Source organism: Periplaneta americana, chromosome 8 (assembly GCF_040183065.1).
Source record: "Periplaneta americana isolate PAMFEO1 chromosome 8, P.americana_PAMFEO1_priV1, whole genome shotgun sequence".
Taxonomy (NCBI): Eukaryota; Metazoa; Arthropoda; class Insecta; order Blattodea; family Blattidae; genus Periplaneta; species Periplaneta americana.
This window is the reverse complement of record NC_091124.1, coordinates 6815284-6843235: the sequence shown is the minus strand read 5'-3', so window position 1 is coordinate 6843235 and position 27952 is coordinate 6815284. Positions and strand designations below refer to the sequence as shown.

The 27952-nt window shown below is 36.6% G+C and overlaps 1 protein-coding gene and 1 long non-coding RNA gene across 2 annotated transcripts in view; one reads left to right on the top strand and one right to left on the bottom strand.

Moving 5' to 3' along the window:
* Nucleotides 1-27952, bottom strand: part of LOC138704435 (WD repeat-containing protein 47) — a 193905-nt gene that overhangs the window by 101831 nt on the left and 64122 nt on the right. Inside the window, exon 5 of the mRNA XM_069832303.1 lies at nt 26300-26369. Coding sequence (XP_069688404.1) covers nt 26300-26369 — 70 coding nt within the window. The remainder of the gene's footprint in view (nt 1-26299; nt 26370-27952) is intronic.
* On the top strand, nt 39-24873 carry LOC138704437 (uncharacterized). Its single transcript, XR_011333347.1, has 2 exons — nt 39-1284; nt 24108-24873. It is a non-coding gene; the product is annotated as an uncharacterized lncRNA (long non-coding RNA).

Below are 27952 nucleotides of genomic sequence, written 5' to 3'. Positions count from 1 at the left end.
GTTTCTGAACACACAGGCAACTGTAACCAAAACCCGAGTCACACGGGGATAGTTTACAGGAGTCAAGTGCTCGAAGCCTCTAAACTTGATGCTATATTTGTGATCACACGGAGACATTAAACTTGAAACCATGCTTGAAAAAAAGCGCGCGCTGAATGTTGTATTCGTAGTGGTGTTTGAATTCTTGTATTCTGTTATAATTAATAAAAATCAATAGTGAACTGGCATTTTTAGTTTGGTGAAACTCAAGAAGCCACCAGCACATATTCAAGCGTGTGTGCAGCTAATTGGCGCCTTGTTATTGTATGAATTACAAAATATTCTTGAAAAAAAGGAAAAGAGAACATGGGTTAAGAAATGGATTCGTAAAAGAATTATGCACGGTGCATCTAATACCTTGTTGAAAGAATTAGCTGAAGAAGATCCTGCAGAATACAGGAAGCATCTCAGAATGAGTCCTGTTTTAAGGGTTTTTAACTTCTTTCGAACCACTTCTACGTCTATGTTTTCGAAACCTTGTCCCATGAGTTCACTGACTAGTTTCTGGAATAATAATTCCCGCTTGTTTTTATTGAGGTATTCTTTGTCACGTACATATATTCCATACAAGTTCATACTTCTCATACACTTCCAAAAACTTTATGATATCGTTGGAATTCCACTTAGGGGCGCTCATTATTAATTTACTTCGACAATAGACCTAAAACTACAAACTTTCTACTTGCCAAGTTGCTACAAGTTCGCATTCACATGCGGGAAGTGGTGGAGTCAAGTTGGTCACGTGACGGGAAAGTGGACACAAAAGTTGACGAGTCGTCAACTCATTCTGCTTGACCGCCAAGTCACAACTTGACTGTCTCGACCATATCACACGGGGAAAGTTGAAGGAAAGTCGACTTGCTCCAAGCACTTGACTCCTGTAAACTATCCCCGTGTGAATTGGCCTTAACAGTCAAAGCGATTTAGGGCATAAGTTTATGCGGAACCCACATGATATGAAACACCATCTGACGTAATGCATTACATGTGGAACTGCTCTCTGCCTTGAATAGCCCTGATTCAACAACTCTAATCAGATCACGACTTCTCGGAAGCGAGCAACCGCAGCGTTCCGGCTCCTGGACACATGAATTCCTTTCCAACATGCTGTAAATCTGCAGTACTGCAGTGCTTTGTACTTCTCATTGGGTTTCCACAGTTTTCTGAATCACTTGAGAATCTTGACAATTATTTTTGTGCGAGATCGTGCGTATTTGCTTGTTTTCCGCACAGAACCAATACGCGGTAAGTGTGAAATACCACAGTCAGTATTCCCAACGTAACACACATAACAATTTCCCTCTTCTTACCGCTTAAGCGCCACATTCATTTTACTGCTTTAGGCTTTTAACATATTATTTTTAGAGACGTTCAATATAGTAATAATTATAAATTGGAAACTTACCACTGCAATTTCACCTAAATTGCAATGTTAATTATTGTTTTTAAATATTTGCAAAAATTAAGTAAAGTCTACTACTCCACGAAACTTATTGCATTCCTGATACAAGTAACATTAAGGAAGCCGTGAAAAAATCAACAAGATTCCAGATGCCGATGTTATTACTGCAATATGTTATATAAATAATATTGTTAAAATATTAAAATGAAAAATAAATCATTACATAATCTTACCGTTTGTTTTAAGTTCGCATTTATAGACTGGGGGGGGGGGGGAAGACAGACGTATATCACGGCCTGCTGGAGTATAGTAAACACAGAAAACATTTTACAGCAACAATGTTGAAGAAAGATATTTTGGTGTTCCGAAGTTGGCGTCATTAAACAGAAACCAACATGGAGATTTCATTGCAACAAATTAGAAATTCGTCTTTCAGGTATGTAATAAACGATCTTCGCACAAAATAATGTACGATACACGAGCGGTATGTTTATTTTCAGGTTCTCGGAAATTAAAAAAGCTAAACTACGTTTCGATTTTTCAATCTTTTCCTCGAACATGAAAACGTCAACATACCGCTCTTGTAACGTATATTACTATTACACGCTTTACTTTCAATGACGTGTTTCACACTAATGGCGCCAAATCAATCATTCTTTTATAAGCAACTGTCTATTAGCAGCCAGTATGACAACTGAGGGGTATTATATGACGGCTGTACAAAAAGAAATTGATTTTTCTTTAGTAAAATAACTATTTAAAACGACTATCTAACAATTTTGTACGCAACAAGTGCGAAATGTGCGTATTACGCACTTCACGTGTTGTCCACCGAAGTGAACTGCGTAAAAACACACATTTCGAAATTTGTCATACAAACAGTTATTTCGGTATCGCGAGTGCTGAAAACGTGTGTTTTCGTGAAAATATTATGTGTGCGGTATCACAGCACTTTCTCTTTATGCTTCGTGTGATGAGAAAGCAAGTGATCGCAGCACATGTCACACGGATGCCCGCGATCAGCTTTCGATTATCGTCCGCCTGTCATTTTTACACACGGCGCAACGTAGTCTGTAGATACAAATGCGAAAAGTTACTAAAGACGGATTACTGTGGTCACCATAACATCAATATCGTAGGAACTCGCGTAAATCTTCTTAAAAAATTCCCTTCAAGTAAGAAAGGTATCAAAATCGTTAATATTCACTGCTTTATGCAATTTTGCTAATAAGATTCACAGGCAAACTCCAAAGTTGCAAAATTTACAAAAAAAAAAAAATGTCCTAAGCTGAGCATATGTGGAATTTCGAAAGTCGTCAAAAATTACATTCTTGTATGTTACTAACGTAATACTGAAATATGAACAAATGGAAGTATATCCACAATATTCTATATATTTAATTTTAACATTTTTAGAGAACTATAAACAGGCCAGGCGGCGCCCGGCAACTTACTATTTTCCGAGGCCGGGTGGCGCGGGGGCGGTTTTAAGATTTTCATATCATCAAACTTTTGATTTAGACCTATACAAAGTCATATTTAAATAATTTCATAGTGAGATCTACTCCGCAGACCTCACAACCTCTTCGAATCCATATATTTCATAAGTAGGGAGCGGATTTTTATGTGCTAAATAATTTAAATATATTTTTATGTGCTAAAAAGTACGAAAATATTTGCTAAAAATAAAAAAAAAAATATTTTTTTTTTGAAATATGACAAAAATACCTTACTTAGCTTGGAAAAAAAAAAGTTACTAGGTACTCACCAACCACACTTGAGTGCTAGTAGTTGGCCGAGAATTGCAGTGAACAACAAAGGTCATCTCCAAATTCTCCATCACAAATGCATGCCGATTATCTCTGAACAACGACTTATACTGTGAAAACGATCTTTCCACATCACAGGACGTCAGACGTGCATATTTAAAGAGAGGAATGTCACAAACACAAACGCCGTCAATTTCACCTACAGGCACATCCTCCAATACTTGAGCAATTTTACACATTTTTTATATCCACTGTTTTTCCCAAACACATTCTGGAATTTGTCCCTTAGTACTTGTACTTCTGAACCTGGTAGCGAGTCTAGTTTAATTTCCAAGGCACGCACCTCCCTGTTTCAGACAACGGGTTTTTGGATGTTTCGAGTTTTTTTTATGATGTCACACAAAAAGCTTGGATTTGCTAATAGGAAAGCCAAATCGTTTTTTAAAAAACAACCATCTTTCAGTATATCTTGAAGGATATCGATTGACGAAGCCCGATAACAGGGAATCACAACAAGACGTATTGCCTTACTTGATAGACATGAGCGAGAGGCGAGAGATTTGTTTAAATTAAATAATGTTCATACCCGAGCTCTTATCTGTTGTGTTTCACAAACAAAGCGTGGAATGAAATCATCTTCAGCAACAATAAACATTCCTAATTATGTGTTGCAAGATCTCTCCTCCATGTTAATTTATTCTCTAATAATAACACTGATATGCTGCCTAGCAGTTCTCAGAACTTGAGGCGATACTATTGCAAAAATGGATCACGGATACATCACACAGCGCTTAGAAACACGAAGCAACCAAGAATTCTTAAAAAGATAACGTACTTCTGAGTTACATAATTTGGTTTAGTTTTAAAATGTTTAAAAGTTCTTGTAAAAAAATTATTTAAGTAAAAAAAAAACTCCCAAGATTTATGTGTTTATAATAGATTTCCTGAAAATATGTATTTACATAATTTTTTTGTGAAAATATGTGTTTTTATGTGAAATAAAATTCGGGTTTTAAACTTGAAACTTCATGTTCGGAATTTTTAACTTTGTTAATTGTGTTTTATCATACCCAAGGAATCCGCTCCTTATTCATAAGTGTGGTGGTGGTGGTGGTGATGGTGGTTGATGACGAAGACAACCTTTACCACTACCGGTACTACCGAAATCCCAGAACCAGGTTTAGAAATACACAGCTGACTATAAAACCTATGAGATTGTGTTATGTCTCAGTCGAGAGCTATGAACATCGTGGTTGCGTGAAAAATATAACTATGTTAAAATTTTGATGTGAAATTATTTAAAAACTCATCATAAACAAATTCGGTAACAATCTCTAGCACAATACAATACACTCGTTCGTTTGTTCCGCGAGATGTACGTCAGCCGTGGACTGATGGCGGCTGGTCTATGGCGAGTCCTCGGCCTCATTTCATTTCATCCCCTTTGGTCCGATTATCTGGTTGGGTTTTTTCCAAGGTTTTCCCCAACCATAAGGCAAATGCAAGGTAATCTTTTGGCGAATCCTCGGACCTCACCACATCTCACTACGTCTCGCCAAAATATTGTAAAAAGTTATAGAAAATCGCAAAATCGCAAAATTGTAAAATTGTAATTGTAATCTTGCAAAATGTTGACTTGTTCCACATCTTAAAGCTTCATTGCTCATGTAAGATCTATGGAATATAATAAATGAAATGACAGTAAATTCTAAATGGAGAGCGTTATGTCAATACTGTTCTCCAACCAGGAGATAAACCGTGAAAGGAATGTGCTTACTATTGTGTCATCTATTGGAGCGAAGTAGATAGATTTTTTTTATTTCAGTTGGTTATTTAAGGATTCGCCAGAGATTACCTTGTATTCACATTACGGTTGGGGAAAACCTCGAAAAAAACCCAACCAGGTAATCAGCCCAAGCGGGGATCGAACCCGCGCCCGAACGCAACTTCAGACCGGCAGGCAGGCGCCTTAACCGACTGAGCCACGCCGGTGGCTAAGTAAATAGATAATGTTATCGTTATAACGTCAATTTAAAAACCATGCGCTCTCCTGCTTTTGTTATTTCCTATATGGTGGGATTAAAAGACCAGGAGATTGATAGTGATCTAATTTTGTAACTAGGGTAGTATAAATATGTGTGTAACAATGTTATTGTTTGTGCTGTGACAGCGAGCCAATAGAGATACGAGTAGCCACATGTGTGACCTTATGACATCTTATGACATCAACATTCATTCACAGCATTACCCCGCTCCGTTTCATTCCGCAAAGACTTTCTCGTGGCTGGAGCACAGTATGTGAAAATGTTAATGTTGGAAGAAAATATTTCGTGATTCTCACTGCGTTGCAAAGGGGTCCTTTCATAAGTGCCTACAGCCGTCCAACGAAGCGTGGTAGGGCTTATATGCAGCAACTATCATACGCGTGCGCGTGAAATCTGGGAAGGACATCGAACGACACAAGTTGGAAACGCACGTTCAATTAAATCGCATGCAGATTTTGTGTCTACATCGTGCGCAGTGTTGAATGTTATCTTCACTACGTATAACTTATTTCCCAAAATTGAGGTTGAACACTCCACGGACACTCCTGCTCGCGATCATTTTCAATACAGCAAATCGTACTTGCCGCCATTTCAGCTTAAAAGGTCCAACATCACCAAACTGCTAATCCTCCATGCATAAATCTTTCAACCAACGTGATACCGTGGAAACCAAAGGATGAAGCTGTAAAATATCTTGGAGTGCACTTAGATCGCCGTCTGTCATGGAAACATCACATCAACAACAAACTTAAATTGGCCTACTCAAGACTCGCTAAATTATATCCGCTCCTCAACAAGAAATCATCTCTAAAGCTACAAAATCGCATGCTACTTTACACATCTCTATTACGACCTCTACTGCTTTACGCCTGTCCTGTCTGGGGAGGAGCTGCAATAAGTGAAATTAAACACAGCCAGTCATTTCAAAATAAGGTCCTACGAATTTCACTCAATTCTCCTTGGTTTGTCCGTAACGCCAACTACACAGAGAAACTGGTATTGACACAATCAAACAGTTTATTCATTCAAAGCTAAGAAGTTCTATGACAACCTAGAAAATGTTTCAGGCGCCATCCACTACTCTCTCGGAAGGAAGTCCACATTTCCCACCAGAATCAAGAGCCGACTTCCAAAGGACCTCATATTATAATCAAAATTTATCATCTCACCAACCTATGTAAACAATTACTTATTAACAATTATTTTTGTTCATTGAGGAGCCCAATCTAGGCTGCCCTCAATTCAGTGTCATATATTGTATTTATATTTTTTAGAAATGATCTGTATAGCGCTAAATGCGCTGATCGATCAATAAATTGTTAAAAAAAAAAAACATCACCAAACAGGACAATTTTCAGTTTACTCACGGCCACCCACAACAATACCTGCTGTTCAACGAAACAAGACACTTTATTGCTGCATGCGCTGTGATAGTTTTTAGTGGAAAAAGGCTTGCAGAATTGAACGAGTTTCGTGCATTAATGCTTGCATTGCTTGAAGACATACAGTGCAAGTTTGCTGGTCGACCAATAAATCAATTTAAAATAAAGACATAAAAGTCTATATTAATGGCGTTGGTATAATACCATAAACTAACACTGCCAACTTTTTGAAGAAAATGCGGGAGACAAAGGAATCGACAAAATTTCACATGTAGGCCTAAAATAGACAAATTATTTGGTTCAGTTACTAACAGTCAAACTTATTCTACACTTCGACAGCTAGGCTTATGGCTGAATTAAGAGTATTTTGAGACAGATTTTGTCTCGCGTACCGTAACAGTTGAAGTCGACTGCAGTTTGCACCTCTTATTTCATCAGATGTATGTATTTATTCACACTGCAAAAGGGTAGCAGTGATAACTAATTACCCTCAATGATGACAATTAATAATAAATTACACTTAACAATAATAATAAATAACAATAGTATAATAATATTAACAAAGAGCATTCTAAATTAAATGAAGCAGGATCACTTAAAATAACATTTGTGTCGTGTTCAAGTTTTGAATATCTTTCCACTTAATTATTGTTCATGAGATGAAACCTCCTCTTTGTATGAGCTATGCTTAGAACAAAATTAGCGAGTGTCGCCCCCCCCCCACATTAACACGGATTGATTTTAGACGGGTTAACACTAAAACCCATTACTAGCTAACAACCCATCACCGTAAAAAACAGCTTGTTACGTATCCCTATAATAAGATGGGCAGGGCATGTAGCACGTATGGGCGAATCCAGAAATGCATATAGAGTGTTAGTTGGGAGACCGGAGGGAAAAAGACCTTTAGGGAGGCCGAGACGTAGATGGGAGGATAATATTAAAATGGATTTGAGGGAGGTGGGGTATGATGATAGAGACTGGATTAATCTTGCTCAGGATAGGGACCGCTGGCGGGCTTATGTGAGGGCGGCAATGAACCTTCGGGTTCCTTAAAAGCCATTTGTAAGTAAGTAAGTAACTAGCAAGCATTACCTCCAACAAAGACTGCATATTTTAAAGCATCTGTTGAACAACAAAATTCACCATATAAATCATCATGCACGGCAAAATAAGGAGAAAAATGACCGAAGAGAAGAATAATACGGGAGCCGGGAGACTTAAAAATTAGGGGCAAATGGGAGATCTCGGGAAATACGGGAGGGTTGGCAACCCTACCAAGAACAGAGCATCAAGACAGGAAACGTAAATGAAGACAGTGCAAGCGTTACGATGTAGCGTTTCATTTTAAAGGAGTGATCGTAAATGAGCATTTGAATTAATGTTGACGCAACGGTTTAGCGTGTATCAACCAGACAGAGAATCGCTTCCAAGACTATCAAACCGTAATATCATGCATGGTTCATGGTGAGTGAAAGCTACAGTTTTATTGGACAACATACTCAGGATACATCATCATTATTATTTTTTCCTATTCTTTCATTATTATTATTATTATTATTATTATTATTATTATTATTATTATTATTATTATTATTATTATTAGGCATAAGCTGAAGTTCTTGGCATGCGTCACTACAAGAAACCGGTCGGGCGCTGCATTACCATGTTTGAACAGCGAACTTGGTAAGCTGCCTTCTTGATTACACTATCATATGTGCGAAGAAAACAAATGAAACTGAAAACAGAATCATGAGAACTTAATTGTTGGTAAACGCATTTGTGAGGTCGGCATTGAGACAGAAATGTGTAACAAATAAAAGAAAAATATAGAGATACTGAACGAAAGTTTGCAAAACAAAAAATATCAAAGGAAAGAAGCTATCATTCGTACAACACCGTGTACCAATAAGAAAACGAGGTGTACATTCTTAGGAAAACAAATGAACAAAGTATGTAATTGTCGGGCGATGGATATTGATACTAAACATAAAAATGGTTATGCCTTCTTACTGCTGAAAGTACAATGTAAGTATCACGCCTACTCCTGATCACAGATTGACCATTCCCGTGTGTTGTACTAGCAGACTATATTGTAAATCTCGTCTATATATATTTCATCTAGACTGTGACTATAAATTAAGACTTTATAGTAGTATTAAGTTTTTTGACTTGTTCCATATTCTAGCTGTAAGCACGTATGAATACCATGGAATGTTAATAAATACAATACAATACACCCATGGTGGAAACATAGTTATTATGTTTCCACCATGAATACACCTATGTCGATTAGTAACGATCGCTAGATGGAAGTACAGTTGCTCCATGCAATTCAAATGGCAGTTATAACATGACTTTTTATACTGTCGCTAGATGGCAGCATAGTGGAATTGCTAAAAGTTGTTGCCTTCAAAGCCCGTAAGTTATCAGATAAAATATTTTTGCGAGATCGTGCGTATTTGCTTGGTTTCCGCACAAAACCAATCCGCGGAAAGTCTAAAATTCCACATTCAGTATTCCCAACCTAACACACATAATTTCCCTCTTCTTACCGCTTAAGTGACATATTGATTTTACTGCTTTAGGCTTTTAACATATTATTTTTAGAGACGTTCAATATAGTAATAATTATAAATTGGAAACTTACCACCTAAATTGCACTGTTAATTATTGTTTTTAAATAATTGCAAAAATTAAGTAAGCTCTACAACTCCACTAAAGTTACTGCATTCGTGATGCAAGTAACATTAAGGAAGCCGTGAAAAAATCAACAAGATTCCAGACTCATCATGGCGGCTACTTTGACCGGCAAAATTAAACTTGCCGATGTTATTACTGCAATATGTTATATAAATAATATTGTTAAAATATTAAAATGAAAAATAAATCATTACATAACCTTACCGTTTGTTTTAAGCTCGCATTTATAGACTGGGGGGGGGGGGAAGACAGACGTATATCACGGCCTGCTGGAGTATAGTAAACAGAAAACATTTTAAAGCAACAAGGTTGAAGATAGATTTTTTTTTTTTTTTTTTTTTTTTTTTTTTTTTTGCAAATTTGTCGTCATTGAACAGAAACCAAGATGGAGATTTCATTGCAACTAATTAGAAATTCCTCTTTCAGGTATGTAATAAACGATCTTCGCACAAAATAATGTACGATACACGAGCGGTATGTTTTCTTTCAATTCTCGGATATTAAAAAAGCTCAACTACGTTTCGCTTTTTCAAACTTTTCCTCGAACATGAAAACTTCAACGCATAATATACTATTGTATTTTCACTCTTGCCTACATTCTCCGACAGAATCATTTTTATTACACTGGATCAATAAATTCCATGACTACAAGCCATATACGGTATACCGAGGAATAACATCCACAGCATTAAAAGGGAACTCGGAGGAGTCGCCCGCATCGCGGCACAGACAATATAATTTCGGATATTTTCGCAAAACGAGAAAACAGGTACCGTTACAGAAATAACATAGAATATAATGGTTCAAGTTCCTTTGTGAGTCTCTATACTATAAGTTTCCTTAAAACTTTAAAATTAGTTTTAAAATATGAGGAGTGGAAGTGAAATAGCCTTGCAGATTTCCAGAGCGAATAGCTCATGTTATGTAACAAAAACTACAGAGGTGTGAAAATTATTAGAATAATCTTAATTTTAAAGGTTTTTTAATAGTTCCTTCACAAATATTAATTGAATTGATGAATATTGGTATATATTACTATACTGATGTAGAATATATTTACTATAACAATGCCGGAAAGCATTGTTGTACATTGGTATTTTTCTTATTTTACAATTGTTATGGGAATTCAGAAATTATTATATTATGTTGGCGGAATTGGAAACATAAAAAATTATATGCACAAAACAGATGTATACGTTCATTTGAACCTTGACAACAATGTAAACGCAAAGAACAATTTGTTTAAAGCATTTCTTAATCAATTTTTTATGTTTCCAATTCCGCCAACATAATATAATAATTTCTGAATTCCCATAACAATAGTAAAATAAGAAAAATACCAATGTACAACAATGCTTTCCGGCATTGTTAGTAGTAAATATATCCTACATCAGTATAGTAATATTATATATCAATATTCATCAATTCAATGAATATTTTTTAAGGAACTATTAAAAAACCTTTAAAATTAAGATTATTCTAATAATTTTCACACCTCTGTATAATATCATATTGGTGGAAAGTTTATAGTTTTTTCAGAAAAAATGTTCAAATGTTTAACAATCTCTTATTCGAAACTATTGCGAGTAGGATCGTGATTTTTGTCCATATCGATAGCAAAACTAATAAAGATTGCACGTTCTTTCTGACATTTCTTCTCCTATCCTGACTTTGACTCTTGTTTCATATAAAGATTACTGAACAGCCTCCTCTCTTTCCAATCCACACCTATTTTCTTTAGGATCCCTATCAGTTTATTCCAATCCACTCTGTCAAAAGCCTTTTCTAGGTCCACAAATAGCCTACTACATAAACTTCTTTATTCTTCTCTAGGTATATTTCGCCGATTGGTCGTAGTAGTCCAATTGCAATTTCTCGTACCTTTTCCCTTCCTGAAGCCAAACTGCTCTTCTTCCCTCTTAGAATATACGCGTCGATTCAGTATTCGCAGGAGAATCTTCGCCGAGTGCGATATCAGGCTGATAGTCCTGAACTCCTTACTCCTTTCGTCTCGTTTCTCTTATCTATACTCTAACCACGACGTAAATACCAGATCACTTATCTGTGGCACGCTAAATATACCTCTTCATAGAACATCTTGTTATTCCTCATCTTTTACAATATCCACCTCGCGTCAATGGAATTCCTTGTCACAAAGTATTAGGGGCTGCAAGACAACAAACACCTTTAAGAACAGCTTAAAAGATAACCTTATTAGCATTTCACTCCAATCATACTGATTTAAAATATTACAGACTACACTGTTGCTTTTTTTCTTTAGACATCATCCTGATTGTGCTGCATTTTCAAAATTGTCTCATAATAATCTCTTTCTATTATCTAATATAATTTGAAATATATTAACATTCTATGTATTTTAGTTTAATTCTGCTACCCAGTTTATTTCAGTGTTTAATTAATAGTTCATAGTATTTTGTTGTTTAATTCGTAAATAACTCTTGCATACATGTAACTCTCATCTAAATCAAATTGTTGAATTCTTTGTAAGTTCATGCATATGTATATACACTTTTTGCTGGTTGTGTGGAAGAGAAGGCCTTACGGCCTTAACTCTGCCAGCTAAAATAAATCATTATTATTATTATTATTATCATTATTATTATTATTATTATTATTATTTATTGGCATTATTTTTCTTCAATATTGGAAGCAACACTGTCTCCGTAAAATCTTCAGGCCATTCGCTTTTCTCATTCCATAATGATAGAATTTTCTTCTTGTATTCACCCAAGCATTTCACAAATTCAATGGGAATTCCATCAACTCCGGTTGCTTTCCCATTCTTCAATTGTTCTTGTGTTCGTCCATGATTTGGAATTTAGGTTAAGCTCAGATTTAAGACCTCTTTCGGCGCCACATAATCTCATATCATCACGTAACGTAATTCCGCTTTGCAGGCACTCTAGCCTAAGGAATGAATTACACATAAGCCACTGCCAGGAGAGAAGATCAGAAATATGTCGAAACACAGCTTGGAGGCATTAATTAAAAAATTGTATATACAGAGTGTTAAAAAAAACTGAATATTTTGAGGGGTGGTAGTATGCATCACAAGGAAAAGAAGTCCAATAAACGTAGGGGAGAGTCGGGTAGTATCGGACATCGGGTAATATCGGCCAGTGCGTTTCTTTCATCTACCACCATATGGTAGTACCACAGTCTACTATATACAGTCGCGAAGCTTGAGGTGTTTTTTTGCAAATCTCGTGATAAAGCGCTCCAAGCGGTTAGCAACTAGAAACAATAGACTGTCCATGGTCGACTTTGGACTGTGTCGTATTTCTATCGAGTGCTAGCTCGTTGCGTATTTCACATTGATGCTTGTGAAATGTTCGTTATTGGTTGTAATGAAAATGTTAATGGCTAAAATATAATAATTGGAATAATAATATGGGACAAGGAGGAGACATATGTAGTGATATAAATTGTGGCAACAGTAAGAGAAAGAGGCCAGAGTTATCCTTTTTCCGAAAGATTTAGAAAGGTTCCTGGGTTTTCACAAGAATGCTGTGCAGAAACAAAACTGTTAATTTTGAAGTTCTTTGTGACTGTTAGAATACATTATATCCTTAAATTTCACAATGAAATGTTTCAGTCTAACCGAAAGGACATTAGATACCGGTTAAAGTTCTGTCACTTAGGCTGCTAATTTTGCAGAGAAATAAAGGTTAGGTCTACTTTTTTTTTTTCATATGATATATTTTTAATTGTAGCTATTAATTTTGTTATTATTTTTATATGTTATTTTACTAAAGACGTAGAAAAATTAAGTTTGTTTTAATGAAATTTATTGATCACGTTTTATTTTCAATTCTGGTGGGATTATTATTGCTTAGGCCTACTTTTTTGTCAAAGGATATGTTTTTAATTATAGCTGTTAATTTTGTTGTTATTTTTATTTGTTGCTTTACTAGAGACGTAGAAAAAGTCTGTTACAATAAAATTTATTGATCACGTTTTATTTCCAATTCTGGTGTGATTATTATTGCTTAACCTCATCCCACTTTGTTAACTAGGTAAGCCTACACTACAAGTACCGGTACTCGTAAGTTACTCCATTTATTCATATTTCCATTATTATTGTTGTAAAGAGAAATGCAAATTAATATTTATTGGTTTCATAGTTAATTATCGCTATAATCTTGAATGAGTGAAGCTATTATAGCAAATTTCAGTTCGTTTTGCACAAACAAAAATTATATTAACTTATTTCTTGCAGGTATCTTCGAGTTTATGGTGGAATTTAATTTACTTCATTAAAATAATAAATTAACTTTATGCATTTAATATTTCAATAATGGAAGGAAGGTGTTAATTTTTCCAAAAGAACACGACAACGAAAGTGTAACATATTTTGTCGGCTGCTAGGAGAGAGATCTGCGATGATGAGGCGATAGTAGCGATCCTAGTGGTGGGCAACTACCCATGTTTGCATTTTTACTACATATTGAGCTTCGCGACTGTATATAGTAGACTGTGGTAGTACCTGAATGACATGGTTACGTTTCTCTATGCGACATCACAGAAACGTAACCATGTCAATCAGGTACTATCATCGTGTGGTAGATGAAAGAAACTCACTGTCCGATATTACCCTATGTCCGATACTACCCGACTCTCTCCTAAGTCTTGACATTAATATTTACGAAAAACGTACTTCAAAATTTGAGTGTTGGTGACAGGTTAATGGGACCAAACATTCTACCAGCAGGTTCGACGTCTCTTAGCAAACCAATTGCTGGAGGATGTGCCGTACCATCAAAGACTGTAAAATATGGTTTATGCATGACAAATCACGGGCTCATTTCCATAACAGGGTCAGATGACATCTAGCACAGGTATTTAATCTTCCTGCACCTTCCCCAGATCTTGATCCCTTGGACTTTCGATTATGGGGGCACTTCAGGCCTTAGTGTATGCAACACGCACTGAAGACGTTCAAACACTACAGAAGCGAGTCGTCAACGCCTTTCAGCACATCAGCATGTTTGAAAGGTTGCGTGGTGAAGTAGCATTGAAAGTTCCAATATCTTGACACATGCTACACTTCTTTATGTAATGCAACTTTCACCGTCTCAAATGGCTGGGCTCACAGCATATTGTCTTCAAGATATAATCTGCAGAAATTAGAGCACGTTCGATTAACCTAACGACGCAGTTCTTTACAAATGCAACGCCGACATGCGCAGACCTTGAAATCCACGCGTTCGAGCTACCACACAGTTAAGGAAAACGGAAGGGTGTCCACTACGCCTCAAAATATGTTGTCCGCGATTACGGAGAACTACAATCAAGTTCTTGAATAGAACGAATTTAATCGAAACAAAATAAAACTGTTAATTTTAATCGCCGGTCACAAAAGTAACTGCAGCTGCTTTTGAACGGAAATCGCCTTCTACAGACATCGATCGAAACATTCGTTAACGTGCGTTAATTCAATTCGAATGACGTGAAATAAAATTCTAGCTGGCCTGTCCGAAGTCACTAGTCTAAAATGGACTTCGTGCACCCCACAGCCACGTTGGCATTAATAATACAGCCTTTTCTAAAGATACACTTTTCACAACGATATCTTAAGTGAACTATTTATATTAGACGCTCGGCAACTATACCGATCAGAGCACTCTGGTGCCGTTCTTGAGTAGTATTTTACTTTAAAAAACTCATCGCATTTAGAAGCTGCCAAACTGACCAAATCCCTGTTACAATAAAATTGTAAACTGTAAAAAATGCACCCAACTTGTAATCCAAGTATTTAATATAATCTTACTCAAATAGGTGAGACGTTGCCAAAAACAAGATTTGAAATACATAAGTGATTGACATAAACTGAAATTTAATTACTGACAATGTACGAGTAAGATCATGAAAATTTGGATTAATACAAAAAGATAAAAAATAAAATGAAATAGGATTCAATTGAAAAGTACACAGGAGAAACAATCGAAGTTACAATAAATTATTCTCTTAAGGGTCATGTTATCTAATTCACTAATTACGGTACTGAAAATGTTGCGTGCTTTTCTTATTAAAACTGGTAAAAAGAAGAATTATCGCCACGGATAGTCATCTTTTTCTACTTTTTCATTAGGAACAGTAATAAATTTTGCAGTAATATACTGAATTATAGTCGCGACGCTGTTATTCCCGGCGTGACTCCTCCTCTTTGCTTACGTCTTAGGAAGTGAAGGCTCTATAAAGTCTAGGTAGGTAGTATCGTTCGCCATTTTTGTTCTTTCGTTGCCGAGCTACCATACGAGGAATCTATTTGCCACACCGTTAAACATTATCATGTCGTAGCTCCTATGATAATAAATCAAGCGCACTGTAATTGAGCAAATGATTGAGGGCAAATAACGTCTTCGTGTGCTTTCTGCGAACGCCGACGAAAGAGCCAAAATGGCGGGCGATTATATTAAGTATTTATCGAGCCTTAGGAAATAAATAACGTCTTCACCAGCGAATCACAAGACGCACACGTTTAAATGTAGCCGACCTGCAACGCGATTGGCTGCCGGAAATTAGAGCGACGGGACTATAGATTATGACATAACTATTAATAGAATTGACTTTGATTGTTTTTCTTTTGTACTCTTCAAATGTAGTTTGAATCTGAGTACAAGTGTCACTGTAAAATCAGTGGAGAACCCTCCAAAGCTAGCATAGAAATGTTTCTTATTGTGGTTGTTGTTGGGACTCCAAATTTATGACAGAATGACACGAGTTGTTTTGTTATGGCCCCTCTTGCACCCTCCATTGATTTCTATATCCCTGAGTTTATGTGATGTTTTGTAATAAGGAGTAGTCGGTTCATAAATTGCCTTTTCTCTTGATGAATCTGATGGTCGGGTCCAGTCGGCTGTACCATAGACTGTGTAGCCATTGTTACGATTACAAACCTGATCTTACGATGTTTGCTTTTACAAAAAGTTTTGCCAAATGGGCGTGAACCCAAGACATGAGCCAAAGTTTCTACCTCACAGTGATACCGGTCACTCGGAGCTACAAAGGCCTGCATGATGCAGAGAAGCCCAGGAATGCAAGACAAGGGAGAATTTTATTGGCAACAGAACTTAAGTTTACTCGATTTCATACAGAAGTTGCACACTGCAATCTTCCGGATTGCGGTGTAGCTTGCAGTGGCGGCTCGTGAACTTGTGGATTGGGAGAGCTGCAGTAGATTTTGGTACATAAAAATTTCACTTCTTGAGATCATTACTAATAAGTATAGGACAAAAATAAATGCACTACATATCGAAAAACCAAAACTTTCTGACTTAGTTGGGAGATGTCTGTGGCATTATTTGCTTAAAAAAATAGCATCGATTTCAGTCTGAATTTCTGATCGGCAGACACTCAACTTGCAATCTACCAGTTCATTCTGAATTGTCTTAGAATTACCTTTAAACAATGGCATGTTCCAAATGATTTTTGAGAGGCTCGTTTAGATTACTCACGGACTGCTGCAACCCACGAAATACACCAGAGTCCTTCGAATCGTTTTTTCATCATGTCCCCTAAGGGGAAGTTCATATTGACCACAAAATTTGATACAATCAATATATTTTTTTTTAAATAATTTCACGATTTTTTCTCACTTCTTGATTATGTTTGAGAATGTTTGTTCTGTTCGTTTCACTTAATTGCGCAGCAATATTAGTTTTGCCTAACATAGCCAATGAAACAACATTTTTCAGGTAAGGTTGCGAAGATCCGTGCTTTTTAATTTTTAGGGGTAAATGTCCTAAATCTGTCAAACCATTCCTAGTCTATACAGTATCATCACCGAAGAAGAGGCAACCACAAATGCTCAGCGTAAATTTCATTGTTATACTTCCTTACATATATGCACTATTTCGGCTGGATGAAGCTCGAGTAAGATTTAAGTCGGGTAACGAACAACCCTTTAATTTCACTTCATTACATCAGTTTTCTCCGCAAGGGGAAGTTGAGAAAAATAAAATTAATATTCTGTAATTCACACACACTCATGCTTGCACATTTGCAGTGGTTAAGTTACGGTACTGGTACTAAAACGTCACACCTAAGCAACACTCAGATATACTGATGGTCAACAATTTTCTAAAACTGGAAAAGAAGTCTCTTTCGTATTTTACGTGCTATATCAAAAGGATTCTACTCGTGCAATCATTTTGAGTTAAGGCAAATATTAGGTTCTGCTGGATATATACGTAATAATAAGGCCAAAGAGAATATTAATTTCGTTATATTAACTCGATAAGATTCTACACCAATAAGTATGTGAACAGAAAATAAAAATTTTGTCATTAAGTTTCAAGGGAATAGAGAATCCATTTGACGTAGCATTACAATAGCGGTGTGGGAGGGGAGGAAAGATCTTCCCTTGTGACCTGTTCTGCAAGCCACTGCAGCGAAATATGGGTTTTAAACAACGGCAGTTTCCCTCTGCTTCCCTTCACCTCTCTTCCCCTGACCGTGCAAGACACACTCTCCATGAGCTGACCACCCTGCAGATCCCAGGACGACTTTGAATGCAGTGTCAATTCCAATACAGTCGACGTGCAAAAAGATAATGCATAAGATAATAGTACACATTCCCGGCCAGATGAAATATAAAGCAATTTACCGATAAAAGCTGTAACAATTCTTCTAAAAAATTAAAATAAATATTATTTTTATTTTCCTGTCAAACCAGGGAGGGCTGCAGCTCCGCAGCTCTTATGGACGAGCCGCCCCTGGTAGCTTGTAACGTAAACTTCTAAGGCTGTGTGGCGATCTCTGTGCATGTTTTACCAACGAAGCCTGTATGAAATGAAGAGTTTGAGGAAAAAACGATGAATGTCACAGTCCTCTTAAGGTTGATGTCATTATCTATTTCAATGGATTACTGCGAAATTTAATGTCGTTCTTATGAAAAATGGTAAAAAGGAAAATTATCACCACGAATACAGTAATCCTTTCCTTCATTTTCTATAGAAACAGCATTACATTTTGCAGTTATAGACTCAATTAGATCATTATGTAATCCTTAATAGAAATGTGACAGTCATCGTTTTTCCCGCAAGCTCTTCAAATGTGATTGGCTCTGTACGTATCCTTCTGAAGACTTCACCGTGCCAGATAGAACTCTAAATCTTTAATGTATGAAGATTAAAAAAATTACAAAACTTCAAGGAAAACATATGAGATGGTCCTGGATGCAATGCAAATAGAAACCTATGCCTAGTTTGTAGACGACTCAGACGGATTGGACGTGTCAGCGCTACAGACAGAGAATAAGACGCCCACGGCAAAGTTATACAGAAAGGCTACGCTGGAATAAAAACAACAAATCCTAATTTTGCATTATTTGGTAGTCCTCATTACTTGTACAGCCCTGAACACGATCATCCGCCTCAAGGAAAACTGCTGGTTTCCACACGCTCCATTTCCGGGCAAGGAAGTGAGGGCTTCGCAAGCCAGAACCTCCTTCCCACCGCGCCGCGGCTACTCGTGGCGTGGCAGTTTCTCTCTATCTGAACGAAACTGCACCGACAAACGTTTCTCAGCTGCACCTACCGGTGTACATTCAAACTACTTGATGAATCACGGTACACGCTAGCGGTATCTGTTGATATACAGAGAACTGTGTGCAGAATGAATGTGTAGTTCACAGATCACTCACAGATTTTCCAACGAGCCACGGTCGACTCGTGAACGAGCTAACTTTTCGTTCTGCAAATGAATTTTAGAATCTCACAATTCTCCGCAGCAAATTTCTGCACATTTAAAGACAAAAGTTAAATTCTTTCAAGCTTTTATCAACAGCAGGGTAGCTCAGTTGGTAGAGCAGCTGGCTACGGACTGGAAGGTCCGGGGTTCGATCCCAGGTGGTGACAGGATTTTTTCTCGTTGCCAAACTTTCAGAACGGCCCCAAGGTTCACTCAGCCTTCTATAAAATTGAGTACCGGGTCTTTCCCGGGGGTAAAAGGCGGTCAGAGCGTGGTGCCGACCACACCACCTCATTCTAGTGCCGAGGTCATGGAAAGCATGGGGCTCTACCTCCATGCCCCCCCAAGTGCCTTCATGGCATGTTACGGGGATACCTTTTTTTTTATCAACAGTAATCTCACTAGAGGTTTTGATTTATCTAGAGAAAATCAAAACTCGAGTGCGATTTAATTGACTATTACACGATTAGAAGAAAGTATATAATGATTAGAAGTAACGAAGTACTCCAATACAATAAAATATTGACTTAAGAAAATACAACTGTCTTCAAATGTATTATTGTACCATCTCAACATTACAAATATTACGCTAGATGGCAGTAGTGAGCAATGCCTTCTCGTCGAGAAGTTCTCGATCTATTATACCAAATTATACACGATGGCAATGTTATTAGTCAAGAAGGCTTTGTTGATTCAGTTTCATTTTTATTAAAATGCAACATTCCACGTCAATTATCCGAATCCCAGTAATCAACGTCACTTGACAGATGATTTTCAATAAATCTTAATATTAAACAATCTGAAAGTTAGAATATATAAAACAGTTATATTACCGGTTCTTCTATATGGCTGTGAAACTTGGACTCTCACTCTGAGAGAGGAACATAGGTTAAGGGTTTTTGAGAATAAGGTGCTTAGGAAAATATTTGGGGCTAAGCGGGATGAAGTTACAGGAGAATGGAGAAAGTTACACAACACAGAACTGCACGCATTGTATTCTTCACCTGACATAATTAGGAACTTGAAATCCAGACGTTTGAGATGGGCAGGGCATGTAGCACGTATGGGCGAATCCAGAAATGCATATAGAGTGTTAGTTGGGAGACCGGAGGGAAAAAGACCTTTAGGGAGGCCGAGACGTAGATGGGAGGATAATATTAAAATGGATTTGAGGGAGGTGGGGTATGATGATAGAGACTGGCTTAATCTTGCACAGGATAGGGACCGATGGCGGGCTTATGTGAGGGCGGCAATGAACCTTCGGGTTCCTTAAAAGCCATTTGTAAGTAAGTAAGTATTAAACAATCTCTGATACGTGACTATCCATAATATCATATAGCAGAAGCTATAACATAACAACATAACGTAACTAATATACACAAGTGTTAGAAAAGTTTTAATTAACGACGATGACATAAAAAATAAACATGAATAATTTTAAAAGGAATAATTATTGAATGTACAATTTTCAAATGTGAATGTGGTTGGTGGTTCAATTGATGTTATATTGGACGTGTGCGTAATAGAAGTGGAACTCGTTGATTTAGGCCTACATGGTGTATTCAACTTATTCAGAATTTCCGAATGAATAATTTTAAAAGGAATAATTATTGAATGTACAATTTTCAAATTTGAATGTGGTTGGTGGTTCAATTGATGTTATATTGGACGTGTGCGTAATAGAAGTGGAACTCGTTGATTTAGGCCTACATGGTGTATTCAACTTATTCAGGATTTCCGAATGGTGCTCTTCATTTATTTGTAAATCGGATTTCAGAAGATGCATAGGTATGATCAGTGATTTTTATTAATTATTATTCTTGAATGCCAATGCGAGTCATATTTGAAACTGCTGTGCATCGACTGGAGTGGTTTGTAATTATATATATATATATATATATATATATATATATATTTTTTTTTTTTTTTTTTTTTGACGTCCAGACCAGCGCAGTTTCAAATGTTGGCAAACAAAGAAACAAATGCTAGGGACGCGATAAAATTAAACAAATGCTAGGGACGCGATAAAATTGTGCGATAAGCAGCCATGATTGGTTGAAATACGTCCTTTCGTACCGTTTTATTGGTCAAAAGTAGTATGACGTAGTAAGAGTGTAACAGTCACCATAATACAATCATCCCTTAAATTGACTGAGCATATTGGAAATTCAATCAATAACTTTCTTTAAGAATTTGAGTGCTGATTTTTTTTTAATTTCAAGAGATGGTATTAATAATTGTTTTAAAAAATTATATGTAAATTTTGTGAAGAACTCCGAGCACCACAAAGTAAACCTGTTACTGACCAACTGAAGAGAGGGTTGTTATACTCGGCACTAAGGCAGGGAATACAAGGCTCATAAATGGTCCTCTTTTCATGATCAACCTGATGAACTTAGTTCAAGTGCTAGCATATTAGGTTTCGATTCCTGACCAGCTCGTGATGGAATTTGTTTCGGCCAAGAAAACATTACAGGAGGCTTCTATTAGAGCACGAGTATTCCAGTTTCCCTTGATCAGTGCACCAACATATTTCATCTACCATCTCCAATAGGTCGGGGTATTACGGGTTTCCGACGCTGATATAGGAAGGGAGTGGTGCTCCGGGCCCCTGGGGCTTATCAGGCTACTCGCCCGCGAAACGGGACCTGGCTCTGTAAGACTTATGATGTCCCTCACAGCGACAGTTCTAGTGTTAAAATGCAACTTTTCCAAGGTTGCCCCAATTTGTTCTTTGGGATGGGCCGTGTCCATTTTGTTATTTAACTGCAGAATAATAATGATAAATATAATTACACTGGTAATTTTCTGGAATGTTTGTCCGGTGCGTTCTGGTCTAACTAAACCACTCATTTCATCTAAACAGGATATCTGGACATTCCTTTTTTTTTTTTTTTTTCCAAAAAAACACTTAAACTACCGTAACCTAATATTTACTGTTCCTTTTCAAAATAAAAATCGAAAAGTCCATCAGATAAATATTTTTTTTTCCTTGGTGAATGTACAACTCCTGCAGAAGAGGATAGTCTTCATAGGCGTGAACCAGTGGTAGGCAAAATGAACGCAACCCACAAGACAGGATTTAAATGACAACTACTGGATGTTCAGTTCAAAATGTGTCATGGCTCTCTGTATGTCGTCATGTGGCTATCCGATGAGCCTAGAGAATTCAATCTTCCTACACTTCCGCAAAGGCGTATTACCTAAATGCGAGAGAAGTTGCCTAGCAAGTACGGCGTTCATTCTGAAGATTACTTACCGATACGTACGGTAACGCCAGTAGTGGCAAGAATGTGAAGTGTTTGGAAACACGTACTGAAGTGAGTTTTTTTTTTCTTACTGTCGGGATATGGGGAGAGGGTTAAGACGATTACTTACGTATTTGTTGACATTACCTTGGACGGTCAACATGGACACGGAGCATTTTGATTTGTGTTGTGGAATGTTGCCGTACGCAATCGATGATAACAAATACCCTGCGTACGACTTGCCCGCGAAAAACACAGTTCGAAAGAGGTTATGGTAGCACACAGACTTTACAGACCGCCATCTGTTGCTACGACGTTCAAGTTATACCGTACACGTTGTCAAGTTCAGATTGAACGCCTTGATTAATAGGCAACTTCTCTGACATAAAAGCTGAAACTCGCTTCAAATCGCTGACTCATAACAGTGACGTCATGACACACTTTGAAATGAACACCCAGTATAAGCCTACAGTGGGAGAGATTGCACTCTACAGTGCAGTGACGGATTTACAGACAGTTGAGCCAATACACGCCTACCTGCCATATGTAATTAGAAGAGTTCATTCACGTCATATTTAATTAATCGTTTTTCAAAGCAATTCCTTCGAAATTGGGATTTATATCTGTGCATGCTATTTTCAGTTGCGCAAGGAGATGAGGATCTGTGGCTGGACTTCATAAATGTAATTTCAGAAAACAGCTGTTCGCACTGGTAGGTTGATGAATACATACATACTCATTATTTCTGAAGCAAACTGTCCGAGCAGGGGATATGTAGTACTGGACATCTTTTCAAAAATGTTAACCCCCAGCAGACCTTCACATTCTGCTACCATTCTGCAAATCTAGTATCTCTAACTGCAATTCTGGGATAACAATTTCAATTTCAACAATGAAAAGGAGTGACAAAAATATTGAAGTCTTTCTCCATCCTTTGAAAATCACTGAATCTGTGTTCTTTAAACTTGTATAATAGGTGATCTATTTTAAGGACGTACTTATTTAAGTTAGCGTCCTGAATATTTGTAACTGATCCTAAACTTGAGAAATGAAAGAACCCCCTTTCTTGCAAGTGTGATATCTTCTCGATTCAGATGATTCTGCAAAAGACTTTGAAGCTCCGAAGTACAGCAATCCGCCAAGTACATGCACAATATTTTCGTGGGGTGGGGGAAAGGTTGAAGCTTCGCTCGGGTCTGACGTCACTGCGGCAATGCCACAGCAATGTCTGCCACTGGTGCAGACGAACACAAACTTGTATTATACTTGATAAAGGCTTGCTTCACTAGTGCATAATTGTCTAAAGTGCTCGCAGAGTTAAAAGAAAAATATTGTTAATATTTTAAATACAAAATACATCGATTTTGTGCATTTAAATAATAAATACGAAAACCTTTCGAAAATTCTTTCAAATTACAAATGTATTTCAAGTACTGCCCAGGGCTGCCAATAGCAGCAGTGTCTTGCAAAGGACAGCTAGCCAGACCTGTGAATATGCAGCAACCTGATTACCAAGAAGCGACCTCCATCCGGACATGTTCTGGCATAAAGTGATTCAACTTGGTTTTATAATTTTATGATAATGATTTTGTAATTATTTAGTAGCAGTACAGATTTCACATTTCTACTCCTACGTATGAGACTGTGGCTAGATTCGCACTAGCTGTCCCCAACGAAAGCAGAATAACGAACCTTTCAGTTCATTAACATTGTGACACCAATCTTGTATTCAATGTGAGACAAAGTTGAAATTCTGCTGTCTAGATAAATGTTCAAAACCACTAATACAATGTTTCTTCTTACAGGATGGTGAACTGGCTAAAACCCAAAGCAAGAACCAAACTGTCAGCATCTATGACAAATTGAACGCTCCTAGCTTCCCGGTCTTGCAATTCCACAATGTTTCAATAATCAAATAACATATTCACTTCTGGTTCCTGAGAGCGCCAATGAATGCACTGCACCAACTGCTATCCACGAATTTTCATTCGTGTGAAAGCAAGATGAGAAATAAGACAATCATCCACTATAACACATTACATGTTGCTGTAGTTAAAAGCATTGCTATTTTCGGCCAAATCTATTACATATCTTTGTTTCTATAACTAAAATGAAGTAATTTCTCAAGTGTATGATAAACATGAATATTTTAAAATGTTCATCACAAACTCCTAACATCCCTGCTGTGATTCAGCCAGAAAACACTTAGTTTTTAATATTCATTCTATGCAGGCAAGTTAATATCAGATGATGGGATTTAAAAACAGTGTGTTAATAACCATGATACTGACTTTGATGGGTGGCTAATGAAAGATAAACTGTCTCTCATAGCAGACAGTTTGGTGTGGCTGTTATTCCAATCCTGCAGAGACGTCTGCAGAGATCAATCTAAATATGGCTATTGCTGCTTTAGGTATCAATCCAGGATCCTTGATAATTTTCCTCCAATCAGAATTATCATTTTCATAGATTAATTTGAAATTGTAAATACAAGCGAAGTTCTTTTTATGATTTGTTTTATAAAATCGTATGTGGATTATTTGACGACAAATAATATTTTATTTGTATTTATTTATTTTTTTGCTAACATATAAGCTCTCATTTCCATTGATGACACAATGTGCTCGAATCTCGTGTGTGTGCGTGCGTGCGTGCGTGCGTGCGTGCGTGCGTGCGTGTGTGTGTGTGTGTGTCTAATGCTCTGGATTTAACAATGAAGTCATCATCCTTCTTGCTTCCCAATATTTTGATGGAAGGTCCACAAATGTCCTAAGAGTTTCACAATTAGTCAGGTGCTCCATCTCCATGTCCTCTCCTCTGGTGCACAGTAAGCATTTAGGTGAATTCAGTACTCCAATATGATGGAGGTATTTACTGAGGCAATCATGACCAGTAATCTATCTAAACATGGCCACGGCAGATTTTCGAGGTAGATCAGGAATTAGTTTTGGATCTTTGAATGATTCTTTCCATCGATTGTAAAACTACGGTTTTACCTCAATTTTCTATTTGTTTATCGCGCTATGAATTACTTAATTTTTTTCCTGGACATGTGACAGTTGCTATTGCTTCAATCGGAGTTAGTTAGTAGGGTTTAAAAAAGGGCGCATCAGCTACTATGGCTATTTGCGCCCTTATCTAAAATCATTCACTAAACACCAACACAATACAACAACCAGAATGCTTAGAAGAACTAAAAAGTGTTGCCACGGTTAAAACGAGGCAAACAAATGCAGTTTCAACGAGGTGAAGCATAAAAACCATAAAAGTGAGAAATTCTTAGACCCTAAGTAGTATTTAAAAAGAAACAACAAAATAATAAAACAAATGCCACCAGAAATAAATTGTCTGGAGCATTTATAAAATACACAGATGTAAAAGGTCGGTATGTCAAATTTGTTAAAATAATATAACCTTCGGATGGAAAGAGTCCGGAGGATAGGTAAAACTGGTCATTAAAAAACTACATCACCTTGTCAAGTCCTGTATTCGATAAAAATCTCAGAACTGCACTTGTACAATTAAAATAATTTCCAAGAGCGTCACGCAGAGTCGGCCAAATTCCATACTGCAGACGGACAAGGTCGTATTTTCTACACTGTAATAAAAAATATTCCACTATCAGTGGAACATGGCAGCTTCAATCGGAACCTTAGAATCAGATAATATAGCAATTTTCTTGCAGTGTTGTTTTGTAGAGCTGTATAAATTGCTTCAAAATCTGTGGTGTGTTTGCTTACTTTCTCGTTAGAAGAGAAGAACTGACAACTTCAAGCTGCACCAGCTCCTTCAGTTAACTGCTCTGCAAATATCTTGAAAATCGCACTACTAGAGAATAGATTTTAATACTATCAATAGCACGTCTGAACATAAAATCGTCTAGGGTAAATATAGTGATGTTTGTATGGACTGAGACAAAGCAATGACAGCACGTATCAAAGAGGTTGCTGCCATTGTGAACTTTTCCTCGCATGCAGATGAGTACAAGTCTGCTTACCTTCACAGCATCGTAGTGGCCCTCCTGAAGTGCATTCTCCCCGTGGTATGAGGTTGGAGGCTGGGGGTTCCTGTGGAATACGAAACACAAGGATTAAAAATAGTTTGACAAATGTGAAATGTGATTGGGTGAATTCAACGTAGTGTCACTGCCAGTTTTCAGATTTTTTTTTTAACTAATGGCGGGTACTTGACTTTTTCGTCATTCATCCACATGAAGAATGTTAACTTTTATTAGCGGTTCCTATGAGCAAATGCTGGGTAACTTTCGGTGTTGGACCCCGGACTCATTTCACCGGCATTATCACCTTCATCTCATTCAGACGCTAAATAACCTAAGATGTTGATAAAGCGTCGTAAAATAACCTACTAAAATAAAAAAATTAGCGGTTCCTGCTCAGTAACGTCATTATTACAAGTCACATCTTCAAGTCGTTGACAAAAATAATGTTCAGTATACGAAACTATAGAAATATTCACTCTTTAGACTACAGAAAGTGAACTTTCATTGGCAGTTTTATTTTACTTTAAAAATGGTATAAGTTATACTCTTTATCAAATACAGATACGACAGATGGTGATGGTGATGACGACGACGATATTAAGTATGGTGGAAAAAAATCCTCCGATACGGCAGATTAGTAGGCCTAAAATACACAATACAAAACAAAAAATAAAATTAGAAAAAAAATCTGCTAAGAAACACATTGAAGGAGCGTACTCAACAGATAGAATGCAAAGAAACAGCTGTGGGATTAGTACTAGCTTTATCCACAGTTTTAATGAAAAGTTCACTCAATAATAATAATAACAATAATAATAATAATAATAATAATAATAATAATAATAATAATCATAACACTAATGGTAATGATACTACTACTAATAGTAGTAATAATAATAATAATAGTAATAATAATAAACATAACACTAATGATAATTATACTACTATTACTAATAGTAATAATAATAATAATAATAATAATAAACATAACACTAATGATAATGATAATGATAATACTAATGCCAACAACAACAACAACAATAATAATAATAATAATAATAATAATAATAATAAACATAACACTAATGATAATGATAATGATAATACTAATGCCAACAACAACAACAACAATAATAATAATAATAATAATAATAATAATAATAATAATAAACATAACACTAATGATAATTATACTACTACTACTAATAGTAGTAGTAATAATAATAATAATAATAATAATAATAATAATAAACATAACACTAATGATAATTATACTACTACTACTAATAGTAATAATAATAATAATAATAATAATAATAAACATAACACTAATGATGTAATTTTATCAAGTATGTCACAAACAATAGCCAATATTTCCAAAACGAGGGATCATTGGCCACCCATACCAGGTATGACTTTAAACAGCACGTCTTGTACTTTCATCTCACACAATCTTATTCCATTCGGTGATATACAGAGCGTGTCCTCTCCTTGTAAGACTATGTACATCAATACAAACATCAACAGAACTTACAAGCAACTGAACAGCAGCTATCAGTTGCAATGTGTTCTTGAAGGCAGGGAAAGAGAAAGATTGTAGTGGACCCCGTTCATCGGGAGGCCCACTTGCCACTGAGTGCCGTAGATGTA